Source organism: Chrysemys picta, chromosome 21 (assembly GCF_011386835.1).
Source record: "Chrysemys picta bellii isolate R12L10 chromosome 21, ASM1138683v2, whole genome shotgun sequence".
In the NCBI taxonomy this organism is placed as follows: domain Eukaryota; kingdom Metazoa; phylum Chordata; order Testudines; family Emydidae; genus Chrysemys; species Chrysemys picta.
This window is the reverse complement of record NC_088811.1, coordinates 17,969,154-17,986,385: the sequence shown is the minus strand read 5'-3', so window position 1 is coordinate 17,986,385 and position 17,232 is coordinate 17,969,154. Positions and strand designations below refer to the sequence as shown.

Below are 17,232 nucleotides of genomic sequence, written 5' to 3'. Positions count from 1 at the left end.
TCTGTTTGCTGCTTTTTGTATCTGTATTTTTAAAGTTTTCTTTCAGATTCAATATTTTCCGATATTGCTATCAGTGCCTCTTTCAAGCGTCTTTGTTTCAGATTTGCTTCAGTTCTTTTTCTGTATCTATTTATAAGCTCTCTTGTCTCTTTTCTTTCCTATCAATGCATTACCAAACATTTTGTCAGATTTCAAGGGGAGCACTGGACTTAGCAGAGTGGAATTCACAAGATTTGTATTTTTGATGCTGCTCTGGTCTCAGGGTGATAATAAATGGGTGCAGGGTATTGTAAGTTTCGTGCCACTTTTGGCATAATGTAACTGTTGATGCAGAAAATAATAAAATTACAAATGGAAAAATACTTGTACAGACACAAATCAATGTCACATCTACACCGACATTCTCTTTTCTCCCTCTCGCCCCCCCCCCCCGCCCCAATCTCAGAGCCCATATTGATTGGGCTAGCACTATGAGGCTAAAAATAGCAGTGTAGACCAGTGGTCCCCAACCTTTTCCATGGGGCGGGTGCTGGACGATTAGCCGCCGAGGACCGTGGCCACCGGACAAGCAGCCACCGAAATGCCGCCATGAAGCGGCAACGTCAAGAGGCGTCGCTGCTGAAATGCTGCTGTGAAGCGACAACGTCGAGAGGCATTGCCGCTTTTCAGCAGCTGCTTTTCCGGTGGCCAGTAAGCAGGCACATATGGATGCCCCGGCGGGCACCATGGTGCCCGCGGGGACCACACTGGGGACCCCTGGTGTAGATGTTCCCGCTGGGGTTGGAGCCCAGGCTTGGAAATTTGGTGAGTGGGAAGGTTCTCCAAATCCGGGCTCCAAGCCCAGCGGGAACATCTACACTGCTGTTTTTAGACCCTTAAGGAGTCCAAATCAGTTGACCCCATGCTCTGAGACTTGCTACAGTATTATTATTTTTTACATTGTTACACGTACCCTAAGTCCCTTCATGTTGTAGTCTCATGGCCTCTGTCTTCAGCAATGGGTGTTGAAAACTTACTGATTGTGTCGACAAGACAGTTTTTTATACCATTCATGTAATGGTGAGGAAGATGGTTTTGTCCCATCTACATTGTTAGACTTTTAAACCATAAACCATAGTTAAATCTTTTAAGCACTGCTTCCTTGGGATTTGTTCGTGTCAGCTGTTGTCAGAAGTGATTCCTGAATCTGTACTACATTATAGACTAGGCTAGGGTGTGCAGTGATTCAACTGGAAATTCTGTTATTCCTCTGGCATATAAGAAGCATTACATTGACCAGCAGTAGTTCCTTATTGTCCTGTTCTGCTAGGCAAAAAAAGTCACAAAGGATTTAGGAGTAAACATAAAACTGATGTGTCCTGAATAGTGGAATACTCTAGAACTCAAGTGAATAGACGCTCTGGATTAAAAGAAGCTCTGCTAGGCTAGTTAAAAAAAACCCCATAGGGATGATTATATAAGCCTGTGTTACAATTTAGTATGTGTATATTTTACATTGCTGTGCCTTTAACCAGTAAAGTTTAGCTTAATATGAAAGAGAGAGCACAGATTTAGAATAGTCCCTGGCATCTAATTTTTGGACTAGTTTAAAGTTATAAAATGAGTCAGGCAGATCTAGCCATCTGGATAATGATTATATCCGTTCACGTTATTTTATTATAAAAAATATCAGTGGGAAAAGAAGAATATGAACTGGCCAACAAAGCTTCAGACTGTGTGAGCACTCTAACAAGTCAGGATCTGTGTCTTTCAATTATTTTTATATATATATATTTAAAAAGAGGGAGAGTTTGGGCATTGCACGGGTAGAACAGCTGCACTTCTCAGGAGGCTGAAGGTATTTGGCTTTTCGCTTTGTACCTTACCAACGAATTTCAGATGTGCAGGTGTCCTGCTGTAATAGCACACCTTGTGATGTGTCACTGTCCATATCTAGTGTTGCAGAAATAAACGGAAATGATTTGATTTTTTTGTTTGCTGTTATGTCTTACTACTGTAAATAGGATTTTATTATGCTAACTGATAATGAGATTGAAGTAAAAATGTAAAGAGGTTTTTCTGCACCTGGGATTGAAATGACACAATTTTGCAGTGTTGAAAATATCGGTTTATGGGGCTGGTGGACTTGCTGGGAGCTCCTCTTGAGATTACATGAATTAAGGGGACAAGGGGAGGCAAGACATTTTATTTTATTTCTATAATATGTATAATTCAATAAAAAATTTGAAACATCAGTAAAAACCGATTCTTTGCCTCCTGTTTCTTAAAGCCGAATTTGCCTGAAATAAAGGTAATAAAAAGATTTGAGATCCTAACTAATTTATATGAGCAAAACCAAATTAAAATACTTGTTTAAAAAGTCTTTTGCCATCCAGCTCCTTTACAATAGTCCTGTGTTTAAAAAAATATTTACTTAAGGAATAGCTGAACCTGTTCAAAAGAGTGAATAGTTGTGATAAATATCTAATTTGTGGTGAAACGAAGTGGCTAATTGTTCCAGTCAAAAACGTCAGCCATGCAAAGGCACCCTTATGACCCAGCAATGGCTATAGCCTTTAGCTTGTTAATTTCCTCGGTACTGATTTGCTTAAAGAAAGTTGTTTAGGGAGAGATGACTTTGGCAAACTGCTGCCTTGTCTCTTCCATCTCCTCCCCCAGTCAGCAGGGCTTTGTCTCAGGGACACGTTGGTCCTAGGGAGGAGGAGAGAAGCTGGCTTTGGATTGGTGGAGGGAAGTGTTTCCCAGACTGTCCATTGTTTGCCTGTAAGTGAGGGCGAGATGCGGGGGGAGGGGAGAATGGGGTTGAGGGACTGAGAAACGTGCGCCGCACAACATCCATACCGAGAGCCCAGAGAGAGATTTCAGTTGCTTGCCTGCTCTACAATGAAAAAACAGTTTAAATCATTCATTCCTCTTCCGTGCCTGAAAAGCTGCATTAGTGTAAGTGTAGCTTAGTTGGACTGAACAATAATGATCTAGCAATTAAAAAAATAAAAATAAGACACCCCACTTTTGTTTACAGCCCGTTGTTGCAATCCTGCACTGACAGCGAGGGGGACTCAGTGGCCGAATAGGTCTCTTCCATCTCTGTATTTATAACTCCAGACAGAGAAAGAGATGACCTCTGCATCCTTCTTTACAGAATAATCAGTAAACAATAATAGTTCCTGAAGTTTCAGCTTCCTGCTGCGAGTCACTGAAATGCTGCATTGTATAGCGAGATTCATAACTGCCTGTCGACACATTGGTAGTTAATGATTAATCAGCCTGAGGTAGACCTAGGAAGAGGCATTAGAAAGCCTTGCTTTCTTTGGGGTTGGTAGAGTTAGAGCACAGCAAACGGTCGTCTTTGTTTTCTGTTCTGACTGCCCGTGATTGTGAAACACGCTTCGTGGACAGGGCTGACGCATGGATATAAATACACGACCTGAAGGTTTCAGAGGAGCCCCTCTGCCAACGTTACCGAAGGTCGTGATGGCTTTTGTTGTCCTCTTGTCCCCTCTTCCCAGCCCTTCCGATTGTGGACAAAGGTTGCACCACTCAAAGTCCTTGTTTCCTCTGCTGCTGCTCCTTGCAGTGTATCTCCCGCCATCTTGCATTAACTTGCGATCACAGTATTGAAATGTATCCTTAGTACCTCTTCTCCTCCCCCAACGCTCTAGAAAGGATCATTTTCTTGTAATGTATGGTTTTGCTGCAGTAACCTGTCTTGTGATGCAGCATTGCAGATCTCCCCTCCTCTCCCTTTAGGATCAAATAACATGGAGCAATGCAGCCCCCCTTCTATCAGCAACTGCAAAGACAGGAGCAGCTCGGAGAGCAGCCAATGGGTGGGGCTGGTTCGGATCACTAGACAGATTAATCCTCACGATGGGGTACTATAGGATGTGTGTAATCAAAGGGCACAGACCGCGTTGGGGCAAGGAAAATGCAAATCTTCCTGTGTCAACAGCTGGCTCTGGGCGCTTAGCACTCTCTCGTGCTCCCCTCCCCCCTTTCTTGCTTGTCCCCCGCCACCCTCAAGAAAGGCGATTATTATAGATCATCCCCATTGCACGTCAATAGTGCAGCAAACTAAAGCCGCACATACATTTTAGCATCTAGATAGAGGAGAGATTAAAGTGAATCATCTCAATTAAAGTTGGATTATTTAGGACTATTGCTGCCGTAGGATACCAGCGTAATTTAAATTGCTCATGCATTTGCCTGCCTAAACAGCCCACGGGGAAAATCCATGGGTTTTTGTACAGTGAGGATATCTGTTCCTTTAACACGTAAGGAAAATGATTTCAGGCATTCAGCGAAGATTGGTTGTATTATCAGCCAGACTATTTAAAAGTATTGCACTAAATCTCCTGTACATTTGTAATCCAAAATACAAAAGATTGAACAAAGTATTTTTTGTTTGAAATAAATAAAATGATGATTCTGCATTTCACAGCACTCAAGGTAGTTTTTTACACAAGAATTAAAACAGTTTGTCAAGCAAATTGTCGCGTGAGCATGTCATTTTTAATATAAAACTTGTTAATAGACAAATTGGGGTTTAGGTATAAAAGACATAGTATTGCTCTTTGCTTGCTTTGGTGCATGGGGATCAAATTCTGTTGATGTACGGCATGTACTGCACTTCTTGTTCTCCCATAACTTAAATAGAGGCATAGGTGAACATTTGGTAGATTACTGGATCTCAGTTTATGCTATGGCGATTACAAACAGCTCCTGGATATTTTTTAATCAGTTTTTATAAACTTGGAAGTGCCATAACTAGCAAAATGGGAAAATAAAAAGTTTGTCAGGCTAGTAAGTGGAAACCAGTATTTTAAGAGCACTTGTGTGAAATGTAACTGACAGATGGCGCAACTACATTGTTAGCTAGGCTATATATAATTGCACCCTCAAAGGTCATTAGGATATTTTTTTGTGAGGAGTTCATGATTGTTGTTGCTAAAAACAAAGTATGGAAAAACGCTGTCAAATTGGATTTGTAAATGTTGAGAAAATAAAAATGCAAATTGATACATTAGATGCTACACACTGAATTCATAGAGACTCAAAGGAAAACAAAATTGAAACACTCAGTGCTCTCTCATCTTTTCCTTTTTTAGTCTTGTAGGGGACCAGTTTTTTTTTTTTTTTTAATGTTCTGGTGGGAATCAGATGTATTTCAGTCACACTAGTAAATACCTAGATTACCATAAATGACCATGAGGACAGTTAATCTCACTTTACCCAAAGGGCCTCTGCTCACTTTTTTCCTTCCATCCTCTCCTCTTGACTTTTACACATCTTGTTTCTTTGTACGTTCTTATTATCCCCCTCACTATTTCTCTACCATATTCCTTTTTCTTCTGGTCTCTGCAAATATTGTTTTAAATGCAAGTCCTAATACAACTATCCAGCCTACCACAACCTCATCTGAGCTGATGGGGAAACTTTCAGAAGCCCCTCCTTCTGAAAGTAGCCTTTGAATATTCTGTAAATGCAGAAAAACTCAGTGAAAATTGTGGATTTTGAGAATTTATTCGAGTGCAATTTTTCTAGTGATCTTGGTATAACCTTCTGAGGGTTTTTGTAAAGTGCTTTTAAATTATTATAATCATATCTGTGATGCCCCCAGGGTGCAATCTGGACTGTTGAACAGCTGTCCCCTCAGTTCTCCAACCGAGGGTGCCTTTTACGCTGTGAGAGCAACCATTCCTGATCTGCTCAGACAATATCTAGCATGTAAATTACTCCTAGCTATGCTGTATGAGTGCTGTGGTCAGCCACTCTTGAATTACACTGCAGAGCAACACCAGCAATTCCCAGTCCCAGACTTTTCCTCAGAAATGTGTGTCTTGTCCAGGAGAGGGCTGGGCAGTACAAGCGCATATAAAGTCTGTCATTTTATTAATAGAAAATGATATGCACAAATCCTGTTATCTTAAATGGAGTTTCCCAAGCACTTCAATCCAAGCACACTGGTTTAAAGAACACAAGTTTGTTAACTACAGATAGATTTTAAGTGATTACAAGTAATGAGGCATAAGTCAGAATTTGTATAAAAAATGACAAGCAAAACGCAGCTAATATCTAACTTAACAAGCTAAGTGAATTCAAAGCAAAGGTCTCTCACCACATGTTCTAGCAGTCTTACTGGCTGAAATCCTTTCAGTCAGGATCTCTCCGCCCCAATTCAATGCTGCCTCCTTTGTTCTTCAGATCTTGTTGATGTCATGTGGGTAGATAGAGAAGCAGAGACATAATTTGAGGTCTGACCCTCATTCTTATACTTTGAGAATTTATTCTTATTCTTTTGAGAATCCTCTTCAGTGGGGGTTCCGGAGACAAAGATTGTGGGAATAGGCACTTCCAGCTGTTTGTTTGCCAAGGTGTAAATTTCTCGCTCTCACCTTTTTTTCCTGCAAAGAATGGCCACTAAACCAGGTGGTGGTCCCTTTGATTTTGTTGACACCTAGCTGAGGCATCAGTTTGCCTTTTGTCTCTGAGGAACTGGTTTGTGGCTGCTTTTCTAAACTTGGACTATGTCTCAGTAATGTCATAAAGAAGAATTTTATAAGTTTACATACAATGTTGCCACACACATTTTACCAGAACAATAATGATCAGCAAATTGAGTTTTCAAATGATACCTCACAAGGCATACTTTGTACAAAACTTATCATAGTCTTATAAAAGGGGTGAACATCAAGGTACAGACTGTTCTACTTCCCCTTTAATTTAAGGCAAATGGCAGTACCTGTAGTTGTTTTAAAGTGCTAGACACTGTAACCTCTATTTTCACACACAGGTTGCGTCTACACTGCCACTTTCAGCACTAAAACTTTAGTCATTCAAGGGTGTGAAAAAACATCTGCCAAGCGACAAAAGTTTTAGCGCTGAAAAGCGCCAGTGTAGATGGCACTTTATCATAAATCTACCACCGCTCATTCGAGGCTGGCTTTTTTTTTTTTTTTTAATCGCTGGGAGAGCTCTATCCCAGCGATAAAGTGTGACTACACTGCCCATGTCACAGCGTTGGCACAGCCGCGCTGTAATGTGGGCAGTGTAGACATACCCTAAGTTCTGTCTCCTCCATGCTGCTTTTCATTTACAGTGCTGCCCAAGGCTTTTATATTCAACAAGCAACCTGTTCACTTAATTTTAAAGATGCTTTTGTTAGCTACATGTATTATTTACTGGAGAGTGAACAGTATGTTTGGTACTGTATGAAACCGAGGAAGATAGAATCTACATCTAGATTTATTTCAGGTTTCAGAGTAGCAGCCGTGTTAGTCTGTATCCGTAAAAAGAACATCCGAAGAAGTGGGCTGTAGTCCACGAAAGCTTATGCTCTAATAAATTTGTTAGTCTCTAAGGTGCCACAAGTACTCGTGTTCTTTTCATCTAGATTTAGATAGCATTTGATTGGAAAGTCCACTCGTGGAGTAGCTTTTGCAATTTTATTTAAACTATTAATGAAAGTCGTGTATGTAACACAGTCAAACTTAGCTCCTGAAATAATCTTCACCCATGATATGCTTGCTATTGATTGTGACCTCTTTTTCCTCCTGGAGCAAGTAGCTGAGAACAGCTTTGATAATTGCTTAAGGTTTAAGTGTGTCTAATTTTACCTTTTTATCACAAATTTTATAGCAACTTACTGTATCCTCATGAATCAGTAATACTAATTTTTGTAATAACCTTGTCTTTACAGTTTATAAACGTCTTACACTTTCTCCTGCATGTTCCAACCCAGTTTGTCAAGAGCTTCCAAATTCTGCATTTTACATTTTGGAAGTGTTTTATTTTTTGTAACTAATGAACGTGTGCAATAAAATGCCATTATCTGCTTTTTAGAAACTTCTTGACTGAGTGAATTGGCTGTTCAAAATTTTAATGTGGAATTTGGCATACATAGTGCCTCTAAACTGTTTCAAACACATACTTAACACAAGATACTCTTCATCTTCCTGTTTTTTAAAATTTTTGTTTGTATCAGTTTATACAAGTCCTTGTATGTTGCTTGTAGTTTTTTGCAAGGAGTTGAATTCATATCCATAATTCATTAAATCCTTGCTCTTATTAATAAGCCATGGTTACAACTTATACTGTGTTGTAGTTACTTAACATCAGAACATATACTAAGCAGGGTTGTGTCACATTTCTTAAAGCTTTCATGAATGTAACTAGTGTGTTACTGTTTCATAATGGGGAGTTTAAAGTTGAATTCTAGTAGCATAGTCCAGAGGTGCATTTGTAGGTCACACTTTAAAAGTGAACTAAGAAGCTATTGTAAATAAATACGTTTGAGATCAGAAATCCGTATTGGAATTAACAACCTTGTTTTAACACTGAATTAATTAAATTTAGATCAGAGTAGTAAAATAGCTGTGTCAAGTTTTTTTTAGTGTTGCAGCTTTATTTGTAATTATTTTGATTGTTTTTAATTATGTCGAGATTGTCAAATCAGATTAAAAATTAGGAGTACCACTGTAACGATAAATGCCTTTTTATTTCTTAGGATGTTGTTTGGGAATATAGTCTATTAAGATGGATCTCTTGGTAGCCTAACCAGAAATGCTTCTCAGATCAAAAAGGAAAGAAGCCTGAAAATAGTTACTGAAAGTACAAATGTTAATTTTCCTCTTAGACAGCTGCATAGAAAAAAACAAATTCTTATTTTGAAATTCGTTTACTATTTAGAAGACTCAGTTGTTTAAATATGTTTTTTTTTACACTTCAGTATTTTTGAATATGATCTTTTGTATTAGCATTAATATATTTGCTTTGCTTTGTTTTTTTTTGCAGATATGGACGTGTTGAAAGTGTCAAAATTCTCCCCAAAAGGGGGTCAGAAGGTGGAGTGGCGGCCTTTGTGGATTTTGTGGACATCAAAAGTGCACAGAAGGCACATAACTCTGTCAACAAAATGGGAGATAGAGACCTACGGACGGATTATAATGAACCAGGAACCATTCCGAGTGCTGCTCGGGGATTGGATGATACAGTTTCCATAGCATCTCGTAGTAGAGAGGTTTCTGGGTTCAGAGGAGGTGGGGGGGGCCCCACTTATGGCCCCCCACCATCACTTCATGCACGGGAAGGACGTTATGAGCGGAGACTTGATGGGTAAGTTCCAAGGTTTCTCTAGGCAGGTATTTTGTATTTGATATGGTGAGAAACGCAAACTCCTATATAGGGCCCCCAGATGGATTTAAAATTTTGGGAATTATCTATGTTTCCTATTTTGGGTTGGAAACGGAAGTGATTCCTATCCCAGTGGCTGGTATCTTGTGGATCCATAGAGGATGTTTTCTGCAGCTGGTTGGATATCTACTCTTGAAATAAGGTGGTCTTAAGATCGAAGATTTCCTGTGGCCAGCATCGATATTGGAGTTATTCTTCTAGAAGTAATGATTCCATTTTTTGGATAAAATTAAGGCCTTATTCGGATGTATCACTGCTACCAGATGGAGCTATATTGCTGCAGCACAAGTTCTATGTGGAGTATCTTCGGAATACTAGAAAATAAGATGATTTGAAAGCTTGATGCATAGTCCTCAGTTTTTACTATATACAGTTTATATATTAATTGGATTGTCAACAAAAATTTCTAGTAGACTTCAGTGATGCAGCATCTTGGATTCTACAAACAACATTTAGGCATGGAAATACATATTGGATGAAGAAGATTGAAGGCAGCTTTTGATGTTTCCATTTTGGATCTACATCAGTTCCAGGTTATTGGGATTATTCTTCCTGATGGTATTGTCAAAAAAGATGGACATTTCTAAAATTTGGAAATTATAGTCATTCTAAAAGTACTGGAATAAGAACCACTGCCTTGAATTTATGGGATGGTATAAAGCCAAGATGTATATGATGGTGTACAGCCAAGGGGAGTGGATTACTATCTAGTATCTTAAAAAGCCATTTGCTACTGCACAGTTAAAGGTACTTTAGTTTTAAGGACATGGTGCTAATAATCAGTTTGTGGATATATCAATCAAAATTGACTAGGCTGGATGGTTACAAAGGTGGATAGAGGATACCCGCTGGCCAGCCATGATGCATTCCCTCATACATTGGGTGTACTTCTACCAGCTGCTTGATTCAGACTTAGGGCCGGAAATTAAAATAATGGATGCATTTCTAAGTGTCAACTGTCTCAAGAAAGAAGTCTGGGGGTTTCAGAGTTATGGTTTCAGTTTGGGACTACTTGCTTCCTGTGGATTTTTTTTATCTTGTCACTCAGATTTTTTTTTTTCTTGTTGGTTCATCTAAAATATCATTTGACACCCTTACCCATTAAGAAGGTGGATTACCCCTATAAGAGGGGCCAAAATTGGGGAAGTTATGTTCACAATTCTCTCCCTAGATTTAATTGGGAATATAGGTCGTGTTTCCACACTTGGAAAAGGTTGGTATGCCCTGCCCTGTGTATATTAGCCCCTCTCCTAACCCAAGTCAACCCCTCTCTTTCCACTAACTCCAGTAGTTCTTTGTACTAATAGATAAATCAGAAAAGCACTGTAGCCATTAGATGTTCAGCTCTGCTAGCTCTTGTGTCTGTCTTCTGTGTCCTTTTAATGGATAAGGACTTTGTTCTTTTATGTCAGCTATAACCGTAACCTTCTAGCAGTATTGCTTTTTCTGTTACATCATTAAATTATCTTTCACTGGCTAACATTTGATAGGATGCTAAATGCAATCATTGATAAAATTGTTGATCTTTTTCCTTCAAAAGGGGGAAAGAAAGAGAAACTCTTACTTGTTAGGCCTTGAAATAGTTTTCTAATGCCATAGTTACAAGCAACAGATAAGGAAGTAGAAGAATATGTAATGAATTTTAAATAGGACAGAAGTTATTGGAATTTTATTTTACGTTTTGTTAGTGTGGTTAGCTTCTTTTTAAAGAGAGTTGGGAAGAAAAAATGCAGTCTAGGCAAGCACTTACACTCTGCCTCACCTTAAGGTTGCATATTAGTAAGAAACAATGGATGGGTATACTGTAGAGAGTCTGGATCCAGGGCTTCTGTGGGGCATATTTGTAAATTACTGAGGTAACTTCTCAAGATATTCATCAAAGAAGATTCTAATCCAGCTACCAGTTTGAAAAAACTGAAATATTTCCATGATTTTTGATAGAAGACAAATCCTATGATGCGGCAGAAGAAGAGGAACTATGGAGTGAGTTGGGTTATTAAGATCCAGGGAATTGATAATTAATTGGTTCTCCAGGAAGAATCTGAGAAGGTAGAGGGGAGAGGTTAAAATGTTCCTCATAAAATGGATAATTAGATTTTGAAGTTAACCTAGACACTGGCATATTTATAATTGTGAAAATATGTTCTCTATCATTCTTAATCTGTCATATTGTAGACATGTCTTGAAGACATACCATCCTGGTACCTGACTAGATTAGAATACTAAGCTATTTGAAATATTTTGTTAACTTCATCTTTCAATTTTTGCTATATCCTTATTTCAGATAGCACGCTAAAATTCTTAGAACATAGAACTGTCCTCCAATGTTGTATAAAATGTTTTTTAATATTGAAACACAGAATGGGCCTTAGCTACTTTAAACCAATGTGTTTCAGTGACATAGGGAGGATATATAAATCCTTTGACTGCAATAACAAATTGAAAATCTTAACAATTAAACATACCCAGCAAAGCTAATTTATATCTCTTCATGTGGGGTTTTAATCCTTTTTGGGACCTCCATCCTCTTTGATAGTTATCCTTGAGATTTAGCAATTTATTTTTCTGATATTAGCAATCAAAATATTTGTTTAGGAGGAGCAACGTACCCAGGACTCTAGGTGTAGAATTCTGATAATATCAAAACTCCTTGTAATGAGGATGGAAATGTTTTAAAGAAGATAACCTAATTTGTTGGGTTTCTCTGTGGGAGATAACTAAGATCCTATCTGAATCATGGAATGATCTTCAAATAATTGTGGCTGATTTGTGGACAAAACATGGACAGTTGTGGAAAAGTAATAATGGGCCTTTATTAACAGCAATAATTTGGAAAAGCCACATTAGACCTATTTGTTTAAGAAAAATTTGGTGAAACGATATAAACTCTCAACTATTATGTTATACCTGGGAATTTTTTGATAACCAGACAATTTGCTACAACTACAGGGCCGTAATGAGGACGGGGCAAGCTGTTGGGGGAAAGGGGCAGAGAGCGGAAAAATGAGGCAAGAAACTGGTAAGGGCAGAGCCCTGCAGCGGGCATGGTAATGCCCCCCCTTACTTCTGTGCTGCTCTAGCCCCTGCTGTTTTTTCCCCCCATCATTTTTCTGCCCAGTCTCTTCCCCCCGCCCCTCCCCTTTTTTTTTTTGCACCCTGGGTGGCTGCCCTGCTCACCCCAGCCTGGTTAAAAGCCCTGCCCAAAACGTTCCAAGATCATTTAATGTACTAATGGGGGGGGGGAAAGTGTGTGGTGCAAACCTTAACATGTATGCAAAATTAGGGACTGCAGAGTATGCAAATTTAAAATAAAATGGCGGTGGAAGCCTAATATTGCTAATCTGCCACGTCAACAATATCACACATGAAGTAGGACCTTAGATATAACCCCTTTTGAAAGCAGCTTCTTACTTCTGGGTCATGCTTTGCATTGAGGCTTTCATGGCTATAGCCTAATTTGTAATGATATTTCTGCAGAAACATGATAATAAGATGGAAAATAAAAGTTAAAATTCATTAACACATTTTTAAAAACTAGATGATGGATGCAGGAAAACAATGTTTTTTCTTAAAAGTTATAAAGACTTACTTAAAAATAAAATAATGCAAATTCCACATGAAAATGTGAAAAAAATTGATATATTCTGCTTTGAAGGACACTGGTCATGAAAGCCCAATTTATGATTAAAGCAAAATGATTGCTCAGCTCTACTGTGTATAAATACAACTTTGGAGTCAAGTAAAATGCTTAAGTGTGTCAGTGTTTGCTTAATAGGTTATTGCTGTTTAGTGGAGAACCAGCTGCAAAAATAAAGTCAGTGCTGAAGTAAATGTTTGCATGACTTGCTTTTTGTTTTGCTTACCCTTGTCTGATTGATTAAATATTTTTCCCCCTTATAAATGCAGGGCTTCAGATAACAGGGAGCGTGCTTATGAACATAGTGCCTATGGACACCATGAACGGGGGACGGGAGGATTTGATCGGACAAGACATTACGATCAGGATTACTATAGAGACCCTCGAGAGCGGACATTACAACATGGGCTCTATTATACTTCACGGAGTCGAAGTCCAAACCGTTTTGATGCTCATGACCCCCGTTATGAACCTAGGGCCCGGGAGCAGTTTACATTGCCCAGTGTGGTACACAGGGATATCTACAGGGATGATATTACACGGGAGGTACGAGGCAGAAGGCCAGAACGGAATTACCAGCACAGCAGGAGTCGGTCACCACATTCGTCCCAGTCTAGGACCCAGTCTCCCCAGAGGCTGGCTAGCCAAGCATCTAGACCCACAAGGTCCCCTAGTGGCAGCGGCTCTAGGAGTAGATCGTCAAGTAGTGATTCAATCAGCAGCAGCAGTAGTACCAGCAGCGACAGGTAGGTTAACAGCTTTTGGTTATCATGGATGCATTGTTAAATGAAACCAAACAGTGATCAGCTCGGTGTGAAGAAAATTGCTACAGTATAGTAATCCTTTTCTCTGGACAGCATCTGTAGTAAGCAAACATGAGGAATAGAAACCTCAGCTATCAAAATGTGGCACTAATCCCCAGTAATATCTGGGGAGATCCATTACAAATTATTCTGAATTTTGTGCATGAATGTAAAAACGAACTGGCATGAAATATAAGGACAATGCATCGCAAAACAGACTTCTCTTATTAGACAAGAGTGTAGTAGTTACTGATTCTTCAAATACTAGTGAATTTTCTGTAGTATACTGTGTACAAATAATTAAGTCCTACTAATGAGATGTCACTACAACCCTTTGCTACTACTGCTTTGAAAAGTTTTAGCAATTTCTTTACAAGAAAACCTTACACTTCTAGAAGAGTGTGCTTGTCAAAAAAATCTTTAATATTCAATTCCTAGGGACTTCATGTAGTCAGCTGCATGATGATTGCTTCAATATTTCTGCTATTTCAGAATTGCAGTATAAAGTGTATGTGGTTAAAATTATAGTAATAACAAACCTATCAAGGAGCTGAATTTATTTGGACAAACTGAAATATCCTGTTGACCTCACTCTCATTCACCTTCTTGAATTGTGATTAACACTGTAAATGGATTTAGAGACTTAACAGCCTAATAGAAAAGTAGGGCTGGAAAGGACCCTGAGAGGTCATCTAGTCAGTCTATCCTTCTGTGCTGAAGCCGGACCAAATGTACCTAGACAATCCCTGACTGATGTTTGTCTAGCCCGTTCTTAAAATCCCTCAGCAACAGGGATTCCACAACGATGGTAATGCAAAATGTAACTGAACTGTTCGGTAAAGAGCTCAGTTGCTGAGTAAGTAGGGCAGGTTTTTAGGGCTGGAAATATTTCTCTTGCTGACCAATTACTTTCCAAAAGAAAAATACTGAAAACTTATTTTTAAGAAATTCGTTATTACCATAATATTAATTTGGATAGTCTGATGATCTCTTAGTGAACAAAATTTTACAACTGGTAACTCACTAATCAAAATAATTACTCTCATCAAACAACTGTTTGAACTCATTCCAGAAGATAGAATGATTTTGAAGGGAACCTGCAAAGGGAAAGAAAACAGAGTTTCTGCTCCTTTTGGCTTCTTTATGATGTATGAAAAGGCCCCAAGAGGTTTCTTTCCTTCTGTTCTTCTAATTATTTATTTTTAAGGAGTTTTTTCCCCCCCTGTTTTTTGATTTAGAAATTCAGATCTTATCTAGGCTGGCGGACTATGATGAGTGGAGAATTAGTGAAATGGTGATATCACAAGAGCAATTAAGAGAAAGACAAGCCAACCATAAAACAGGCTCACTTAATATCTTGTCTCCTATTTTTCAGTGACAAATTAGCATTTTAAATAAAGGAAACATTTTGCTAAAGATTTAACACCTTCAGACATGTTAGAATTTGAAATAAACATCACTGAGACCTCTCAGAGAAGATCAAATGTGACATGCCTGATATCTCTTAGTCTTAAAATATAAGCAAGAAAAATACCTGTACTTTTGGGTGGGCTTTATCCATCATTTAAAAAAAAAAAAAAAAAAAAAAAAAGAAACAGCAGAAGCCCAGCTCACCTACATATTTACTGGATACAAGTGTTGTGAGACATTAAAATCTCCAACCTGGGGTGAAGAACTCAGAAATTGACAACACTAAATATTGCCCCAATGGAACAAAGTGAAATTTTTAATAAGAAACTATCAATATCAGTTATGTTTTGGTAGTTAATTTTCCCTGTAACTTTTATCTTAATGTTGCAAGATTAGATGTGTCTCTGGAAAAGAGAAATTTTGATGGATTTGATTTTATTAACCAGAGCAGTGAATTCAGACTCAATGAAGTAAGTACTAGTAAGTTTTATGGATAGTGCCTTTCATCCTGAAGGAACACACAATGCTTTTACACATTTTACAAACTATGGAATATAAAATAATAAACATTATATCATTTACATCATAAAACATGTACATTACATCATAACATTAATTTCAAGAATAACTACTTTTTAAAAAGAAAAAGCACCTTTTTACTCAATAAGACCTTGTTACTTTTTTATTCCTGTTAACAATGCAGAGCTATGGAGAATGAAATGCATCCTGTTACGGTTTATATAATCTATAGAATGGTTTACCAAGTTCCAAATGCATTTCCCATTGTTTTCAATGGGATGTAGGCAGGGGTGAAAGTAACTTACAGGACTTAATGGTACTGCCGGAGTCCTGAGGGGGCGTGACCTCTTCTGGAAGAGGCGTGGCCTCAACTGGAAGAGACGGGGCCTCTCAAGACTTAAAGGCCCTGGGGCACCGGCTGTGGCTGGGAGCCCTGGGGCCTTTAAATCAACCCCGGGCAAATTAAAGCGCCCGGGGCTTCGGCCGCCGCGGAGCTCCGGGCCCTTTAAATCCCCGCCGCGGAAGCCAGTGCGGTCCGGCACGGCGTACTGGCTCTTGCCGGTATGCCGTACTGTATCGTACCGGCTTACTTTCACCTCTGGATGTAGAAATGTAAATAAAGGTAGAATTTCTCCTGCAATAAACATAGATGCCATTGGTTGACTCAGAAATTAAATGAGCTCTGAAACTGTAGTAGGGTGTCTCAGTGCTTTTGGAATACTTGAGATCCTTTTATGGCTCGGCCATTAGTGAAAGATTTTAAAAATATTTTGGAATTTACGGAAACACTATGAATTCTGTGGTTGATTGGCCATAAGTAGTGAAAATCACCAATGGTGCCCAAGATAATTCTCTCCCTCAAGCCTCTTTTTCATGTCTGTCTCACTTTCTCCATTGTCAGTTGTGAAGTAAACTGTATTTTTGTACAGCAGTAGGTCACTTCTAGACCAAATGTAAGTATTTAGGGTCAAATTTTGGGAACTACTGAATGCTTAGCACTTTAAAAAATCTGGGTGATAGGCAGTTTTTTGTAAGCTACCATGGAAAAATGAGCAGAAAAATAACAATCAAAATAATTATGATGTCTTTTAGTTTCATTCTTTGAAAGACATAAACCATAGCAAGGGTCATATATAAGATTAGAAGATTTTCCCTAATTGGACAATGTTGTGAGGAAAGATGCTCTGCATATTCTAGAAATGTAAACAAACCTTTGTCTTACATAGATTTGGAGTGTGTTGAATTCCACTTCAGTTAAGCTTCGTTTTATGTCTATATTTTAAGAGGTCTTTTGTTATCGTTGGATGCTTTCTTTGGGGTTTCGTGATGAGAACCTGCAAATGAGTAAATTAGAACATAAGACCAAAAAGGACATTATTCTCTCTCAGAATATCGGAGAGGAAAGCTGACTCGTGTGAAGATCTCTGAATGATTCAGAGGTTTTTGTTTTTTTGAAAAAAAAAAAGTAGTAATTTTGTAAAATCAATTGAGTTAGCACATTTCTTGTAGTTGCGTGTGTTTTGTCATTAATTTTAAAATCTTCATTCAGCAACATTTTGAAGCACATGGCATTGAGGACAGAAGTGTTTTAGATCTCCTATGATCCTTCAATTCAGTAAGGGAGCTTTCAAGGCAGACACTAAAAAAGTAAGAAATCATTCTGAATTTTGT

At 38.6% G+C, this 17,232-nt stretch overlaps 1 protein-coding gene across 11 annotated transcripts in view; it reads left to right on the top strand.

The window, feature by feature from the left end:
* Positions 1-17,232, top strand: part of SPEN (spen family transcriptional repressor) — a 94,458-nt gene that overhangs the window by 20,327 nt on the left and 56,899 nt on the right. For 5 of the 11 annotated variants that reach the window (XM_065574979.1, XM_065574974.1, XM_065574975.1 and 2 more), the window contains exons 2-3: positions 8,794-9,114; positions 13,099-13,575. In XM_065574979.1, coding sequence (XP_065431051.1) covers positions 8,794-9,114; positions 13,099-13,575 — 798 coding nt within the window. Of the gene's footprint in view, positions 1-8,793; positions 11,176-13,098; positions 13,576-17,232 lie in introns of those variants that run through there. The other 6 variants (XM_065574985.1, XM_065574984.1, XM_065574983.1 and 3 more) reach the window with 6 other exon arrangements.